We start from the raw sequence: 19,332 nt of genomic DNA on the forward strand, positions 1-19,332 counted from the left end.
ACTAATTCAAAGAATCGTATCGTTAACCAAAAAACCCATCCATATTTGGTTATTGGCTTTCTAAAGTTTTCAATACAGTTTTTTCATATATGTTTTCAGCCCCATAAAAAATTGTCTACCTTACATGTTTACAAGAAGAAAACAATGAGCTCGTGCTCCGAAATTTACCAGCTGCGCTCGATCCACCTACTCAAGGCGCCAATACAAAAAACTCTTCAATATTCACCCGGATTACAACATCAATTAAGTTTTTTAGCAGACTTTCCTTCCAACCTTGCAGCTTCATTTAGATCACAAATTGTCCGCTTAATCACGCAGCTTAAGGTTGAGCAGCTTGTGGACTAGTTGGGCAGAAACAAATGAACAAAAAGGACGAGGATAATCTTCTGCCGCATAATTGCTATTCCCGCCTTCAATGATGTTAGAAGCAAAGTTATGAATCGGAAGAATCATGACTTGATTTCGGATTCCCAGTGATCTTGGCAACTGTGGAAGTTCCTAATGTCCTCCAATTAGTGAACTTTGATGCTAAATTCTCTTCAATGCTCGGCGGATTGGTTCTTGGAAATACTGAAGAGATATGAGAATGGCTTCCTGCCCATGAAGAAGCAAATTAAGCAAATAATAACACAGTTTTTTTTCAATAAGAAGTTTTCATAAATGCATAGAAGAGCAAAGAGTATGCCATAAGTACCTCAGTTCGAATTGTTCGACTCCCCTGATGTGGGCATGTGTTCAAATACAAATCAAATACCTCTCGCACATTTTTTGCCTTCAAAAAGATCCAACAAAAATTGAATACAACCCCCCTAAGTTGTGAAAACCAAAGCCCTGATCAATTCACAATATCACGCCAAAGCCCTAGGAACAATACCTTTAAGTTAGCATCCTCTTCAACGCTCTCTTCCAACCCAGCAAGTCCACCGAAAGCAATCAATAGATGCCTGCCAAAATATTCATTCAGTCAATTAACAAGTATCTAATTTCACATTTGCCTCATGCTCAAAAAGTTTCATAATATAGTTGGAAGTAGTAAATACTAGAAAGATATTAAGTGTCGAAAACTAAAAATCAAAGGAAATCTGATATATTTCTCAAAAAACTGAAGGTTAAAAAAGGGTGGTGCTATCCACACACACCCCTTTTTACCTTTCACACGCCCTTCCCGGTTTCCGGCCATCAAATCGAATGAATTGAAGAAGATCAATGGACAAAAATTAACAAGTGTGTGAGGGGTAAAAAGGGGTGTGTGAATAGCATTACCCTAAAAAAAAGTCAAAATACCCATGATGTTTTAAACACAACTGAATACAGTCAACTATTCAAATAAAAAAAAATATGACTGGAAGCTTGTCAGTAATTGTCTTACGTACAATTTTCATTTTCTGTTTAATGCAACTTTACGGATAAAATATTGTAATAGAGATGAAATGGTTGTCCTCGGGCCAATCTCTGAGAAGGGCGCCAGGCAACCTTACTTAACCAGAAAACTAAAGAACCCACATAAGGTAACAATTTAAGCATCTACAGAAAAGAAATGGAAGGAGGAAGGGGGCGGAAGGGCATCGTGTTATATTCTACATATCCCTAAAAAGAATGTGCATCTAGAATGAGGTTAACAGATTGAAAGAAGTTGAAATTCCATCCCGGGTACATAAAGAGCCTGCCCAATAACTAAGCAATCTAGTCAATGAATACAAACTACAAAAGGCATCTATCAAATTACAACATACAGAAACACAGCTGCCTTCAGTAGCTACCAGTTACCCAGAGAATGCAAAATGCACAGCATCTAATGAACACAATGTTATTAATGGTTAGTACGTTCAGAGAAAAGTACCTGAAAGTAGGTACAGTGAGCTCAGAGGAATTAATAATCTGACCGTGCTCTGAGGTACCAATTGAATGGTCATAGCCACCCTGTGATTTTATAACAAAGTTGATAAAGAAACACCATATCTGAATGATTAACAAGAAACCATGTATTTACAGGAAGGGGTCCGGGATGGAGAGAGAGAGAGAGAGAGAGAGAGAGAGAGAGAGAGAGAGAGAGGATCATAGGGTCAATGCATGAGTACCTTGTATGGGCATTCATTCATGACTGAAGTAATATTAGAAGCATAGCGCACTTTGTACCCCCAATATGTTCCTGCTTCTTCCCTAGGCTTGGAGGATGAGACAACCTGGCGTGATATATCTAGATCAATGCAATAGAAAGAAGCCAATACCCACGTAAGATTCATAGTCAATAGTAAAGCCTCCATTAATGGTTGAGAAAGAAAACAGAAAAGGCCAGAAAACAAATTCAGGACAGATTCATTACCAGCATCCAAGTTCCAACTGGCTCCCATAGCCACAGTAACTCTTGTTCCAGGATCAAGTACTTGATCAACAATGACATTCTGCATATTTCATCACTAAATCAACCAATGGCCAAGTCTTGAGAGGTGAAGGCGAGGAAGAAACTATCAAGCAATAACCCTTGTTACTGTAAACTAGAATTGGAGGAAGTACCTTACTCAAGCCCACATCAACTAGTGTTCCCACAAGGTTGGGAGGTCTTTCTTTCAATGTGACACCTATACATTTATCGCACACTCTCAAAGTTATGGCCATATGTCTAAAGACTCGGAACAGAAAGCACAAACAACCAAACAAAACTACATAGTACAATCCCATCATCCCATGTATAGTCGGAAGTCTGAACCATTTCATTTATCATGTTGGTTCTTGTTTAATATCTTGAAAATTGTCATTGTGGGTATACACAAATATAGTCAGACAAGTTTTTGTCTTCCAGAAAAGTCATTATTTCAATATCACAAGAAGTCTTAAAATCCACCCATTGCACCTTACCTTCCCGAAACAGACCCCATTCATGTTTGCGCAGATGGTGCGGAGCATCAAGCGGGGGTAACATGCCCTGTCAAAGCAATGTAAGTCGAGGTATAAGCTGAAAATCAACAACAACAACATCGTATGACATATGATCGAGGAACTCACCACAAATCTTAGGCTGTTGTGTTTTGGAAATAGAGCTTTTCTCAAATACTGAGGTGTCTCAAGGTACCTCAAGATTCGTACAAGAAAAGCAGCACCGCTTTCATTCTCATCTGAATCAGCTTGTGGCAATGAGCCAGACTCACTCTTATTGTCAAATATCACCACCTGTTTATACAATAATCAACTACAAAGTAAACAAATATGCTCATTTATACATCAAATGATATAACTAGGGGCCCGTTTGGGATTGCTTCTATAGAAACCGCTAATGCTCACGAGCGCTTTTGTTAAAAGTGCTTTCATTTATAAACAAGTTGAAATTTTTGTTAAAAATCCAAGTGAATTTCCACCTCGAAAGTGCTCCTGAAGAAGCATTTCACAGGTACTTCTCCAGAAAGCGTCCTCTGAGCCACAAGCACTTCTAAATTTTTCCACCAAACGTATACAGAAGCACTTTTGGCAGTCAAGAAGCGCTTGTATCCCTTACCGAAGCAATCCAAACAGAAACCTCAAATTTTGATAATCACATAGTTCAAATAAACAAGTATTAAAGATAGAAACCTCGTCGATTCGGAAAATCGTCGCGGCACGAGCAATCTGACTGGCCAACTGAGAAGTATTTGGTAATAAACATAATTAATTAATTAGAAAAAAAGAAGAGGAAGTGAAACGAGAGCAATTATCTGTTTGGATGGAGAGAAAATATACTCGGGTGGCGAGTTCGAGGGATTGAGTGTTGTCAATGATTGAACCGGGGACGGCTACGCTCACGGAAGGTATCACGGCGGGTCGGTCGAATTTGTGCTTCTTCTTCTTCTTATCTTTCTGATGAGGGTCGCCATTCACAGCGTCGACTTTGTTCTCTTCTGGTTGTGCTTCTGATTCGGCTCTCTTCTTCTTCCCCATTCCTGTTCGACGTGGTCCTTACCAAAGCCTTTACGAGGGTTTTTGAGAGTTTAGGGTTTTTGGTCCAGAAAAAATAAATTTGTAAAAAGAGTTTGGGTAAATGGGAAATTCATAAATCTCGTTTGGACTACTGTAACCCCTTTTAGAGAATGTTTGATTAGTAGTACTTTTAAAATTGCTGAAACAGTTCTAGTGAAAATATTTTTTGAATCAATTCTTATTAAAAATACGAGTGAATCATAAAAAAAACACTTGAATAGCTTTCTACAAGAAGCACATAATTGGTGTTTTTTTACAGGAAGCACTTCAAGTGCTTTTGAAAGTCAAAATATTTTTCTCAAAAACGTTTTCAATTATTTAAGTGCACTTCCAGATGAATTTAAGAGCATTCCCACCGTTGGGTTTTGCTCGGGGAACGGGCTCCAAAACAAGGGCTCGAGGGCCGGTGGCGTCGCTCCAGCGTGGGCTGGCCAGAGGGAAGGGGGAGGCCCGAGCACCGGGGCCGTGAGGGATTGCCAGCCTTTGAGCCCGAGGTGGGCGTGACATCAGGCTGACGTCAGGGTGGCGTCAGCGCAATATTTTATTTTTTTTGTGTCAGGCGCGTGCACCCCACCCGCGCGTGGGGGCGCGTCGCCGACACAAAAGTCAGAAAAAAAAGCATGCGTCAGTTACCGTTGGGAAGCCACGTGGCTTCCCACGGTGCGTTAGATCGTAACGGTCACTAAATGTGGACCGTTCGATCTCAACGGTAAAAAAAAAAAATTAAGTCAGCTTTAATATCCACCGTTCGATCTGAGATCAACGGTGGATATTAAAATGCTTTATAAATTAAAAAATAAATGAAAAAATAGTTTTAAAAATCTGAAAAGTTACCGTTGTGACACGTGGCACAATCTGGAGTGTTGGAATTCAAATTTTTTTATATCCAACGGCAGAGATTAATTAATTGAATAAAAATTTAAAATAAATTGTAAAAAAATTTAAAAAAAATCAAAAAAAAATCTGAAAAATCTGAAAAAAATTGTAAAAAAAATTGTTTTTACTTTTCTATAAATACCTTCTCATTATCATCTACCTTACACAACAATTTCATATTTTCTCAACTACTTTCAATCACATTCCTTTCTTTGTCTCAAAGTTTGAATCCATTTTTTTTTTCAACAAAATGACCACTGGTGCAGGGACGAATTGGTCGCTTATTGAAGATGTTGCGTTGTGTACTAGCTGGGTTGAAGTTACTCATAGTTCGCTTACGGGTAATGAGATGCAGTTGCGAGAAATGTGGAGTCTTATTCATACCAATTTTCTTGAGAAAATTGGTGGGAAAAGAACCAAAGAATCGATGTCCAGTCGTTGGAAATTACTTAGCCAATCGTTTAGTACGTGGAGAGACGCTTTGGCACAAGCTAGTAGTAATATTCGATCTGGGGAAAATTACTCGGATCAGGTAATAATATATTATTTATTTGATACCCAAATTTACTAAATAATTATTTGTTTGTATTATTTATTTGTTATCTACATAATTTATTATTTATTGTTTGTATTATTTATTTGTTACGTACAAAATTTATTATTTATTGTTACTTATTTGTTACATTATAATTATGTTGTTTGTATTATTTATTTATTTGTTTGTTTGTATTATTTATTTACTAAACTTGGAACTCTAGCCCCATGTTATGATTAACATGACATATAAATATATATATATATATATATATATATATATATTTGCTAGTTACTTATTTTCATTAAAATTATTTATTTGTTACTTATTTTCATTATTTACTAAACTTGAAGCCTTCTTACTTATTTTCATTATATTTGTTACTTATATATATATATGTATATATTTGCTAGTTACTTATTTTCATTATAATTATTTATTTGTTACTTATTTTATTATTTACTAAACTTGAAGCCTTCTTACTTATTTTCATTATATTTGTTACTTATATATATATATATATATATGTATATATTTGCTAGTTACTTATTTTCATTATAATTATTTATTTGTTACTTATTTTTATTGTGTAGGAACTTCAAGCACAAGCTTGGTACGCTGCCAAAACCAAAAGCAAAAATAAATCATTCAACCGGTTGGAATGTTGGAATATTGTCAAAGATTGTCCTAAATTTAGAGTTGTGCCAGTCGGTCCAGAAGTGCACATGAACAGCACCCCTCTACACTCTACACCCGATCATGTTCATGAAGATGATGCAGAAGAAGTGCCTGAAACGCCCCTCCCTGAACGCGCGTCGGGTTCGACCCGTTTTCCAATTAGGCCTCAAGGTAAGAAGGCTTCAAAGAGAAAAGGGAGTGCTTCCAAGAACGATTATGCAAAGTTCATGGAAGAACTTACTCGCCAAGGTGAATTGACTTTGGCGAGGGACCTGGCGAAAGATGAGGCTGATAAGGCTAGAGAGGCATCAAAACAAGCAGCTGTTGAGAGAGAATTTTATGCTAATGAGAGAGAAAGAGAGCTACTTAGGCAAGAAAGGGAACATGTTAGAGAAGAAAGACGGGCTCAACAAGATCGTGAGATTATGAACATGTCTTTAGAAGGGAAGTCTCCAAATTCTAAATTTTTTTGGAAGTCAGAGAAAGCGGACGTTGTGCGAAGGAGGCGTGCAAGAGAAGCAATAGCAAGCCAAGGTGGTTCTAGCACCGCAAGAGAAGATCATCCTAGCACCACAAATTGGTTAGGTGATGATGAATAGAGTACTTTTTGTAATCGGAGCCCATAATTTTCCAATCACTTTGGGTTGTAATTTATTATTTATTGTTTGTATTATTTATGTTGTTTCCAATTTCTTGAATATTTATTCAAATTAATTTGGTAAGTTATTTATTAAAAGTCCATTGTTCTAATTAAAAGTCCTTGTATAAAATAATTAAAAGTCCATCGTTCTAATTAAAAGTCCATCGTTCTAATTAAAAGTCATTTACATAAACATAAACATAAAAAAATTACATATACTAAGAATTACATAAACATAAACATAAAAAAAATACATAAACATAAACATAAACATACTAAGAATTACATAAACATAAACATAAAAAAATTACATAAACATACCAAATAATAAAACACACCAAATAAAATAACATAAACATACCAAATTCAAAAAAAACACACTAAATGAACTTAATTATCTTTAGCTTGTTTCAATGCCCACTGGTGCTCTATCAAGTCAATTTGTCGGGCATTGTGCATGTCTGGCATTTGAAATGCAGTATATCGTTGAATGAGCCTTTCATTGTAACGTCCATCCCTTTGTAATGGCTCATGTTGCACGGGCTCATCGGTGGCGTCATGAGCACAATATATACGTGTTCTTGAATTGTTCATCGGGTCTGGCTCATATTCATCAACAACTTCATAATCGTACTCATCTTCCACAATCATGTTGTGAAGAATGATGCACGTCATCATGATGGATCGAAGCGACTCTACATCAAACAATCTGGCAGCACCCTTGACGATCGCCCAGCGAGCTTGGAGGATACCGAAACAACGCTCCACATCCTTCATGCACCCCTCTTGACAGCTTGCAAAGTGTTTTTCCTTTGCACTCCGCGGACGTGGCACTGTTTTGACAAAGGTTGACCAGCGCGGGTAGATGCCGTCAGCTAGGTAGTATGGCTCGTCGTACATACGTCCGTTGACCTCATACGTAACTTTTGGTGCCTTTCCTTGCAGGACATCGTTGAACACTGGGGATTGGGCAAGGACGTTGATGTCATTTTGAGCTTCCGGGACCCCGAAAAAGGCGTGCCAAATCCATGTATCAAAAGATGCCACCGCCTCCAGAATGATACTTTTTGCTCCTTTTCTGTCCCCGTAAGCGCCCTGCCATGCACTTGGACAGTTTTTCCACGTCCAGTGCATACAATCAATGCTTCCATTCATCCCAGGAAAGCCACGCATCTCCGCCTTCTTCAACAGCCGCTCCAAGTCCATGTGTGTAGGTTTACGGAGGTACTCAGCGGTGTAGATAGATTCGATTGCTCCGCAAAACCTCATCAGGGACTCAAGAATGGTTGATTGCCCCATCCTCGTTATCTCATCCACTTGGTCTGCAGATGCTCCATATGCAAGCATCCGTAAGGCAGCAGTAATTTTTTGCTCAGGCAGTAGACCCATAGCACCAAAAACATCTTTTTTTTGCACAAAATAAGAATCATGGTTGCAAACAGCAATCATGATTTTGTTGAACAAATGTCGTTCCATTCTAAAACGACGTCTAAAGTACGTATCAGGGAATGCACTATTAGGAACAAAATAATCATCCAAGAGTTCCATACCTCGTCGTTGCCTGCTTCTATCAAGGTTTCCGGAACGGCTGGGCCTGCAGATCTGAGCCGCAACTTGGATGACTCGACGGGAATGTGAGGCTCTGCCCTTTCTTACTTCGTCATTTCTCATTTGACGCTCCTCATCCTCTTCCCTCTCATTTCTTACCCCCTGGTGATTGAAGATTGCTTCAGATTCGTTAAACAATTCTTCCTCTTCCTGATTGTATTCCCACATCATCCTTGAGGAAGAAGAAGAAGACATTGAAAGAAAGAAACAGAAACTATGAATAATGATACAGATTTTTGTGAATAAGGAAGCAGAAACTATGAATAATGATAGAGATCTTGAGAATTTTGGTGTGAGATTTGTTAGGATGGATGGTGGATTATATAGAGGATTCAGAAAGGATTAGGTTCTGCATAATGCCACGTGGCATGCCGTCATTCGTTACAAATCTGATGGAAATCTATCCTCAAAGATTGTGAACAGATTATGACACGTGGCATGCCGTCATTCGTTAAAAATCTGATGGAAATCTATCCTCAAAGATTGTGAACCGATTATGACACGTGGCGCGACGTGATTGGTTAATAATCTTATCAGAAATCTATCACCAATAATTGTATTATTTTGTATTATTTAATAATACTTCGGATAATGACACGTGGCGCAACGAGAACGATTAAAAATCTTATCCGATATTACAATTAAAATTATTTTGTATTATTTTATAAATAAAAAAAATACTAATATTTTATTGCCTATTGCCAGGGCTATTGAAGTGTAACGGTGGAGATGTAAATTCTATTGCCAGGGCTACTTACTGTTCATTAAGGGCAGTTACTGTTCATTAGGTGGATTGAATAGTGTATTGCCAGGGGGGAGGGCTCCAACGCTGGAGTTGCTCTAAGTGATTTTGGAGTAGGTGGTGTGATTAAGAATTTCTTTGGTTCTTGGCAAGTGCAAGGGCAGTTTTAGCATTGTAGAAATTATTTTAAAAGCAGTTTTTTGTAAAAGCTGAGGCTAAAACAGAAACCTTTACCTCTGCTTTTAAAAACAACGTTTTTTCACAGCACAACAACCTCAAATTAGATCTTTAAGTGCTAACCTTAGCCGTGTTGAGGTTCTCCTTGTAAAATTTGGGGCATATTCTTGGGTCTGCAACTAGTTTGGAACAAAGGGATTCTTTTGACTTTTGGTGGAATCTGATTAAGTTCTCGTTGTCTACTTGATCTTGCGAGGTGTGAGTGACAACCATCTTCTTGGTAAATCGGTGTAGGCTTGCCATGAGTTGTTATGCACAAATTAAACTGCGTATCGGTCTTGTTTATCGTAAAATAAATTTTGTAGTTGATAAACGGGCTAACTTGAGTTTATCATATTCTCTTAGTCCGATTTGTTTTGAACAAGCTCTTATCTCTTGCCGACACCTTCTAGTGACAAATGTTGTTGAACCTCTAGGCCTCATGATGTTTTATTATAGTTTATCTTTGTTGGTCATTTAGCCTCATTGTTAACCCAAAAACAAAGCCAGAGTTTAAGTGCTAGTTTGGGATTGCTATGCTTAGGAAAGGAAAAAAAAAATTGTTTTTGTGGTGTTTTAAACTGTGAAATGAAATAGGTAAGTGTTTGATAAATGATAGTTATAAAAATGCTTTTAGTAAAAAAACAGTGTTTTAGTGTGTGTTGAACTTTTATGTAAACTTATGTGCCTTCATAAAATGGCAAAAAAAGGCATGATAAAAACAAGAATGGTGAACAAAATATATGTGATGTCACGACCCCTAGTGTAACAACAAACCCACATTTAACTTTGAAATTGCACATTAGTGGCAATGAGCGTTTATACTTTTATTCACGGATATGTTTTTCTTGTAAACTTAAAGAAGAAATGTTGAATCCCACGTTGAAAACTATAACATTATGTTTGGATGAAAAAATTTAAGATTACTTAAGAATTTTAAAATGATGGTAATTGAAATAACAAGATTTTATTTTTTAGAATTTGTGAATTTTCTTGTTTGGTTAACCTAAAAAAACAACGGAATTGAATATGGAATTTGTTATTTTTAAACTCTCAATCATAGAAATTGGGAAATGATACCTATTTACATGGAATTTAAACTTGGAAATTGGAGGTCCCAAATTCCAAGTTTTTTTCCTATGCAGAAATTCTAAATTTTTATGTTTATGAAGTCAAACAAAAGAATTGGTGCATGTCAATTTGTAAATTTAGACTTTTATCCAAATTCTAAGTTTATTTCACTCGTCCAAACATAGTGTAAGCGTCAAAAGCGTCACATAACAGTATATAATTAGACTTTTGCTCGTGTACTCGTTGATATTAGATTTAGGTTAAATACTCTAACTATAATATATATTTATATAAACTGATTAACTAATTTTAATTTTTTTTATACATTAATATTTTACCAAATATCAATGGATGCAAAATATCTCTATCATTTAAAATTAAATCTAAAATATTAGCATGTAAATAATATTGGCGATGTACCTTTCTATATAAAGGCCATATTACACCTTAGGTACATTTTCCATCTATATTCAATTTTCTTTTTATAAATTATAACCATTTTATTTATTTTTTATAAATTAAAATCATTTTTTGCATTTCTGTCCACATCTCACCACCAAGCTTTCATCTTAAAATTACTTGTTCTTGCTTAATCCAGTTTGGAAGAAGAAACGTTGTGTTTCTTAATACATTCAAGAATGTCTAAGGCAGCTGCATCTTTCACCACAAATCCTCCCAATTCGGTAATAAACAAATTACAACTATTCAGAATACAATATTACTTCTCAGATAATACTTAGTACTCGCTAATGAGTACTTTATGTACTCACTTTTAAATCCAATCAAAAGAAACCACATGTTTCTTGTTTTTCAAAGCTCAAGAAAAATAAAAAATGTGTCCATTATTTTTTAAAATAATAAAATATGTGGTACAATATCATTGGCCAAATCAAAAGTTGAGTAGTCACCAAGTGAGTGCCTAAGTATTATCCTTACTTCTCATAGTTAATAGATGTAGATTTTTTTTTTTTTTTTTTTGATTTCTTAATGAAAGCGAAGAGTGCATGCATATTGCATATATAAATTTGGCATTTGAGGCACATGATAAATGTTTTGGAGGCTCTCTCAGAAGTTGGATTATTCATAGATTATTTGTCACTTCATATTTTTTACATAATGTTTTATAAAGTTGGCATGAAAATTGACGTTAATTGTGAAATAACAAAGAGTCCTTAGAGAGTCACACTTTAAAAGTCTCCTTAGCATTTCTTTATATGCAAATGTTTTTCTCGCAATATTTACGTAGATATCATTGTTATACATTAAGTTTTATGTAAACATTGCGAGACGTAAAATTTAATTTAATGTTTATTACTATATATATATGATTTAAATATCTGATTTAAAAGAACACACGTAGCTCCCACATATTTTTATTTTTCAGTACTCATGTCAGTGTGATAACACTTTATTAACTTGACCTACCCGACCACGTAGCAACTCTGTCAACAATCAATTGTCTTGTGATTTAGGTTGAAAATACTTTTAGTTGAACCCAAATTGGTCCAAAGCTGGCAAGTGGTGGGTGTGAAAAAAGGAGGCTTGGTAAACTGACACCTCTGCCAGTTATCCCCCACGGGCCCTTCCCACTCACATTCCTTTCCGTGTGACAAAATTAAAACTATGCACATGCATTCTTTATTTTAACTATTATTTATTTGCCACTCAAGATTAATGTTCTAAAAAACGGTCTAGGCAGCTGTTTAGGCGCTGAACGGTGGTAACTCGAGACAATTTCTTGCAATCGGTTGGGCTCTAGGCGGCCCTAGACGGCTCTAGGCGGCGCCTAGGCGGGCTTGGTGGCCAGGAGGTTTTTTTTTTTTTTTTTTTTTTTTTGAAATTAAAAAAAAAAATCCTATCTACGTTACTAAATTTCCTTATTTTCCTCCTATTTTGCATTTTATGTGGTTTTAAATTGTAAACTTATTTTACATGTGTCATCTATAATACTCCTCACTATGATTCTATAGCATATATACTTAATGTGTTTTTAAATTTTGGACTTGTTGGATACTCTTTTTGCATTTTATTATTCTTTTATTATCTTATCCATGAATTTCATACAAGTTTAATTTTTTGTAAGTGTCAATATGCACTTATTTACAAGATATACAAGAAATTTACATAAATCCGCTTAAGCCCCCGCCTAGCTGCCTATGCGCTAGGCGCTATCCCGCAACCCGACTAGCGCTTAGCGTTTTTTAGAACTTTGCTCAATATTATATATTGGTATTTTTCTTTATTTGTAATTGAGATGTTTTAAGTTCAAATCTCGTAGATGGTGAATTCGACATCAAATTAGATTACCCATTGTGTGGTATAGCCAAAATCCCTATTCCCTTAGTGTAAAACATATCGTTTTACTACAAAAAAAAAAAAAAAACTATTATTTATTTGTTAATTTGTTTTTGGATTGGATCGGTTTTCTGCACTTAGCTTTTGATTTTTTATTTTGTTAGCTTTTTTTTATCATTAATTATATTCTAACAATAGTTTTTTTCAATTCAAAGCAATGCCTCCAGACATTTGAAGTAGGAGGGTAGTAGTGTGGAACTATAATGTTTGTTTAATAATCATCGATAATCGTTTAATTTAAGCTTAATGATTGTTTAACTTATGATCATTTTGTCTAATGAAAACAAATCTAATTTTTAACCAAAAAAACTACACTTAATATTATCAAAACTATTTTTTATAGTTAATGGTAACGTTAGTAAATTAGTAAGCTATATTGTTAATTGATAAAAAAAAAAAAAAAAAAAAAAGACATCAATAAAGATTAAACCAGCAAAAAGATTTAGAGAAATATAAATATTTTTCGCTTATACGGTAAATTGTCCTTTTGAAAAACCGAATACCTTTTTTATATGAACAAGTAAATAATAAAAAGAAAATGGAAAAGTGAAAAAAAAAGAAGGTAAAAATGTGCGACCATTTCAAAGCGAGCTTCTCGCAAACTCGAAGACAATCTCTATCTGGTGGAGAGGAGAGAGATCGATGACGATGACGATGCTAGTGAGCATTGTCGGTCTTCTTCTCCTTATGCTTCTTCTGATCCTCCTCCTCATCTTCCTCGCCTGCAAACCATGGCGCTTCTTTTCCTCCTCCTCTCGTTCTCGCACTATCAAGGTATTCTCGTCCTCCCCTCTTTTCTTTCAACTATTTCCCCCAATGTTTTTTTTTTCAATTGCGAAATTCTCAGAGGTTCGATTTCGATCCTCCTCTCCGTTCGAGAGAACGCCTATAGTGCAATGTTCTGTTTGGTTGCCGAGAAAACGTAGGAAAGACGGAAGGAAAATTTGAATGTTTTGACGCATCGGGTTTGACCTTGTTTGATCACTGGATTTTTAATGGGAATTTCTGGTGTGTTTCGGATTGCTAGTTAGCTTACAGCCTAAGACTTGTAGCTTTGTTCCACTTTGATCAGTTTAGCTCGGAATGTGCAAGTAGCATTTGTGGTGATTCGAGTGTGATCAATGATTTGATGCGCATAATTAGTTTCGTTTCGTGTTTCAATCGGTTCCCTCGAGTTTTTTTGGTTTTGATATTTTGTTTCGGGGTAAAGTTGAAGACTTTGAAGCTGGGAGTTCGAGCTTTTGTGGGTTAATGTTACAGCTTAGTTGTTGTTTTGTGTTTATGCTGATGTATGTATGTGACTCTGTTAAGCTGTTTCTTCATTTCACATTCGAGCGGGGGCTGATTTCTATTGTTGAAGGTTCTATCATTATATGTTTTCTATTGTTTAGTTTTCTGCGTTGCGTTTGTTATCTCTGAGAAAGCAATGAAATCAGAAGCCTACATTGATAAAAGAGTAATTGAAACAGTGCCAAGGTGTGGTGCCCGAGTGCACGAGCTTTATACAAGAGACTACAAAGTAACAAAACTACACACTCTGACAAAGTGTGAAAAGGGCAGGCGTTATGTGACCATTCAAAAAGTCAAGCCATCTCACTAGATGATTGTTGTCTCGCATCTCTATTAATATTCTCAATGATTACCTGAATACCAAGTGCTTCCCTTTGGATATATGATTTATCATTTGGTTTACCCAGTAATTATTAAGCTGTTTCACACCTTGTGTTTCTTCGTTTAGGTTGGTGAGCTTGAGAGACCCCTTGTTTCGGATGATGCTGATTTGGTCCGGAACCAGGGCAATGAGCTTCCAAGAGGTTATGATCTAGAGGGAGCATGCTTTCCAAGTGAAGGGAATTTTCGCTCACCCCGACCACAAGGACTTGTGCATAAGCCGAGGCTTCCCACTGCACCTCCCATTTTGACTCAAAGTAATTAAGTTCATCAAGTGGAATAACTTTTAAATAATTCTTGTACTAGTTGCATTTAAGTGCAATTTCAATCCTTAGCAAGATCAGACATTTATGCTTCACTTTATTTCAGGTGATAGCTTTGTCCTGGATGTGATTTCTGATGCTCCAGAGGATATTTTGGTTGGTCAGACCCTGAAGCGTCCATTGGCAATCCAGCAGTTACTGGAAGAGCAGAAGAACAGTAGACAGAGTTTAGAACAAGAGAGATTTCAAGAGTTTCTGCCCAAGGATACCTTGAATCAAAGTAATTTCTTATCCCTTTCACATGTTTGAAGTGTTTTTTCTTCTAATGGTTTTATACAGTTGACTGTAAAACACGTGATCATATTCTTCTTTTAGACGTGCAGGAACCTGCCTCAACCTGGAGGTCATATCCGGTCCTTCCCATGGACTTCGTTGTTCAGTACAGTCAACAAATTCCTCCAGGCTTCCTATGACCCTGGGAAGGGTTCCTCCAAGTGATTTATTATTGAAGGACTCGGAGGTATCAGGAAAGCATGCATTGATAAACTGGAATTCAAACGTAAGCATAACAACTACTACCTCTTTGAATTTCTTGGCATTGCATCTGTGTGTTTGTGGTATAATAATAATGTTAATCCTGATCATTGGCTGCAGAAAATGAAATGGGAGCTGGTCGACATGGGCAGCCTGAATGGAACACTTCTGAACTCTCAACCAATCAATAATCCTGATTCTGGAGGTAGACATTGGGGTAACCCCGTGGAGCTTGCAAGTGGAGACGTAATAACACTCGGGACGACCTCAAAAGTGTTCGTAAGTCAATGTGCCTTTATATCCGAGTGAAGAAAAAAAAATGTACATATGCATTCTGTTGTAATATAACATTACTGGTTTTGCGTAATAGTAATCGTTTTCATGCTAGTTAAATTATATTTATGCAGAACATACACAAAATAGAGAAACGCTGACATTCTGGCTGGGCGACATAGATACACTTTTAGGACTCTGAATTTCTCACATTAATCTGATTTTACTTTGGCTGTCTGTTGCTTCTGCTACTGAGAAGAATTTATATTAGACAATATACGTTTCAATGAATACAAGTACTTGGATTCATATGATATGCAAAATAGTTGCAAGACCCAAGACTGATGTTCTAACTTGCCTGTGTAAATATAATAGGACAAACCTACCATTATACCATAATGTTCTATGATAAAGAGACTTAAATTATATGCTTCTTAGATGCCCCCTTTAATGATTCTATGTATGTAGTACCCTTTTCCATGGTTGACTAAGCAAAGAGAAAAGGTGAAAAGAATAAACATATATGGTTCCAAAATAATTTGGGGTAGCATTGTAGTATTTATGACTAAGTACCTTTAATTTTGTTGGTCTGCAGTTCCTTTTGTCTGTACAAGCGCCTCTTTTATTGAACATAACAAACAGATTTCTAATAGAAAACCGATCTAAAGTCTTGATGTTATACATTATGTTATGTTGTGGTAAGGCTTTGATTGATCATGGTAGTTGTTTATTCTATATTTATTATCCTGATTCACTTAGTTGTTGGCTTTATAGTGAGGATATCTAGTGTTCACAAATTGTATTGTATAGGTGACATAACATTTGCTAATTTCCTATCCTTTGTGGCAGGTTCATGTTGCATCTGAAACTGGGAGTCAGATCCCCTTTGGAGTTGGCGTGGCTTCAGATCCCATGGCTCTGCGTCGTGGAGGGAAGAAGCTTCCAATGGAAGATGTGTGCTACTATCAATGGCCGCTTCCCGGGGTTGATCAGGTTTCAGAGCTTATGTCGTTGTGTTTGCTTCCATTGAAATACTTTTGCTAGTTTCTGAAAGAGCTAATATCACCTAAGTTCTTGCCTTTCAGTTTGGACTTTTTGGTATCTGTGATGGACATGGTGGAGCAGAGGCAGCCAGATCTGCTAGCAAGTTAGTATTTCTTTTACTATTTAAGTGTCCTATGTTTCTAATGGATGCTTTTGTAGTTATCTAATAGTCCTTTTATTTTACAGGCTTCTTCCTCAGATCGTTGCTAACATTTTATCGGATTCGCTGAAAAGGGAGAGGGTCTTGTCACTATGTGATGCTTCAGATGTTCTCAGGGATGCATTTTTTCAGACAGAAACAAGCATGAATCACCATTACGAGGTTTTCCCTTTCACTCGATTTACCTTGGTCCATTAGTTGCACTTTTTGTGTTATTAGAAACTGAAGCAGTTGACTCGCACATCTAAAATTGATTCCTTTTCATATACATTTCAGATGCTTCTTTTACTAGCAATTAAAGTTTGTGGTTTGCATAATATGATGGACCATCTTTTGCAGGGCTGTACTGCCACTCTGCTTTTGGTTTGGACTGACGGTGGTGACAATTTCTTTGTGCAATGTGCAAATCTTGGAGATTCAGCTTGTGTTATGAAGTATGTTTTCATCAATTCGTCTTTCCATTAGGATAAAAGTAAACCTGCCTTTCCCTGTTTTAAACCAAGTATGATTTAATTGTGGAAGTGTTGATGGGAAGCTGATTAAGATGACCGAGGACCATAGAATTAGTAGTTATGGTGAAAGACTCCGAATCCAGGAAACAGGAGCCCCGTTGAAAGAGGGGGAAACACGCCTATGTGGTAATGATCACTTCCATTTGTTTGTGAATTACATGATTAGATGTTGGTAATCCCTCACGCTTTGCTCCAATTATTCAGGTTTGAACCTTGCTCGGATGCTTGGAGACAAATTTCTTAAACAGCAGGATTCCCGCTTCAGTTGTGAACCATACATTAGCCAAGTAGTTCATATCAATCGAACGAGCAATGCCTTTGCGATAATGGCCAGGTTATTGTGCCTTTTGATTTGACTTTGTTAAAATTTTACGTTCTGAACTTCAATACTGCACAAGAGAATAATACAATGCTTATGCTTAATGGAGGATTAACTCTGGAATTTGGGTTTGCAGTGATGGCTTATGGGATGTAATTAGTGCGAAGAAGGCGATTCAGCTAGTTCTTCAGGTAGTATCTTTATTTCATTTCCTTTACTTAATTTTCTGTGAGAAGGATCGATATTTTATAATTACTCGCTTAACGTTATTCTTTCTGGCTCTTTTGACTTGGTGTTGTACAGACGAAAGAGAGATATTCGATGGACGGGGAGAATTTGGCAGAGAAGATTGCTAATATTTTGTTGAGTGAGGCTAGAACAGTGCGAACAAAGGATAATACCTCTATAATTTTCTTAGATTTTGATGCTTCTAGGATCTCGTGTAAAGCTGAATCTTGATATGAATTTAGATATATAAGTTATAGTTTCAACACAGAAATAGGTTTCTCTTTTCTTTTTTTTATTCTTTTTTTATTTTTTATTTTTAGTTCACTTCAGCAAACTCTCTCTCTCTCTCTCTCTCTCTCTCTCTCTCTCTCTCTCTCTCTCTCTCAGGTTTGAAAGCAAGTATGCTCCTTTGTCTCCTATATGCTGAGATTTTTAGCCACTATATCTCGATCATTGGATCCTAGGATGAGGATTTGATGTAAAAAATCTTGGTATATAGGAATGGGATACACCGGGACATTTTATTCAGTACTAAATGTCGCATTAAGGGCTAGTTTGATACGTAGGATTGGATTGGAGTTGATAACTCTTTAAACTCAATGCATGTTGAGGAGAGTGATGACAGAATTATCAACTACAGGGTAGAAGATGGATTACTCATAAATGGAGCTTACCCGTTCCAATCCTTCCCAAAATGAAGGTTTCGAAGGGATCAGTTTTCTCGATGTTTAATCCTCTTCTAATCACCTCTAAATAAAAAATCGTTCACTTCTACTTTCAATTTGTCCAGAAAATGGAGACCTATCCATTCCGATCCAGTTTTGCTTATCAAACGAGTCTAATGCAAGGCCTACATATTCTTCAAGTAAGACATGTTTATCAAGAAGCAAAAATGAAGGATGATGATCTAACAACAATTGGCATGATAAATATCATACTTGTATTGGTTTTACTAATTTTGTAATTTTCCAGTGTCGATCTGTTTCCTTAAAGTTAATGTTTTATTTTTGTTTTTCGTTACGAAAATTATTTTCCATCCCTTGATACAGTTTTTTATGGATGGATAAATTTTTTTTATAAAATTGTTCTCTTATTGACTTTTCAAAAATATCACACATTTTTTATACAAATTTTTTCTTATATTTTTATAAATTTAAAATGCATGATAACATTTTTGAATCGTTCTAAATAACGTTTTCACCCTTTTCTGTACATGGCGAGACCAAGTCCCTTCAAGGGATTCTCAAGGATCTGTAGACAAGAAGTAGCACATCATACTATTTTGATTCTTTATGCAAGAGCCTATATTTGGCTAGATTCATTTTATCTGTTTTTTTTTTTTTTTTTTTGAAGAAGGAAAGAAATAGGGTTCGGAGTTTAGACCGCTCACTGTAGTTCTACCCATAAAAAATAGGGTTCTCATGGCGGGGACTTATTTGCTGTCTTATCATTGGCTTCGTTGTCCTTGAACTGAAAGTGAAATATATGCATCAGCAAACATGCAAAAGAAAAGAAAAATTGGAAAGTGAAATATTATTAATAATTAATTCTGCTGCATATAGTATTATGGTGTGTCGCATGCATGTTAACTGACTCATATTTGTTCTTTATAAAATTTAATTAATAACAGGTTTAATGGGACAACGATCTTTCTTTATC

The 19,332-nt window shown here is 36.1% G+C and overlaps 2 protein-coding genes across 2 annotated transcripts; one reads left to right on the plus strand and one right to left on the minus strand.

The window, feature by feature from the left end:
* Positions 1–22: 22 nt before the first annotated feature.
* Positions 23–4,022, minus strand: LOC137737747 (uncharacterized). Its single transcript, XM_068477300.2, has 11 exons — positions 3,712–4,022; positions 3,565–3,612; positions 3,004–3,168; positions 2,857–2,923; positions 2,515–2,579; positions 2,324–2,402; positions 2,079–2,197; positions 1,841–1,920; positions 875–944; positions 695–772; positions 23–594 (listed from the first exon to the last, which is right to left on the minus strand). The coding sequence occupies exons 1-11, from the start codon at positions 3,907–3,909 to the stop codon at positions 529–531; spliced, it is 1,035 nt and encodes a 344-aa protein (XP_068333401.2). The 5' UTR covers positions 3,910–4,022; the 3' UTR covers positions 23–528.
* A 9,190-nt stretch (positions 4,023–13,212) lies between these two features.
* Positions 13,213–17,944, plus strand: LOC137736150 (protein phosphatase 2C 70). The gene is made up of 13 exons (XM_088683504.1): positions 13,213–13,443; positions 14,408–14,597; positions 14,710–14,883; positions 14,987–15,162; positions 15,258–15,416; positions 16,260–16,403; positions 16,496–16,557; positions 16,641–16,776; positions 16,954–17,048; positions 17,137–17,252; positions 17,331–17,460; positions 17,582–17,636; positions 17,749–17,944. Exons 1-13 carry the CDS (start codon positions 13,312–13,314, stop codon positions 17,902–17,904), a joined length of 1,725 nt encoding a protein of 574 aa, XP_088539630.1. The 5' UTR covers positions 13,213–13,311; the 3' UTR covers positions 17,905–17,944.
* Positions 17,945–19,332: the final 1,388 nt, after the last annotated feature.

The sequence above is a fragment of the Pyrus communis genome, chromosome 13 (assembly GCF_041283825.1).
Source record: "Pyrus communis isolate YQ-2024b chromosome 13, ASM4128382v1, whole genome shotgun sequence".
Lineage (NCBI taxonomy): Eukaryota > Viridiplantae > Streptophyta > Magnoliopsida > Rosales > Rosaceae > Pyrus > Pyrus communis.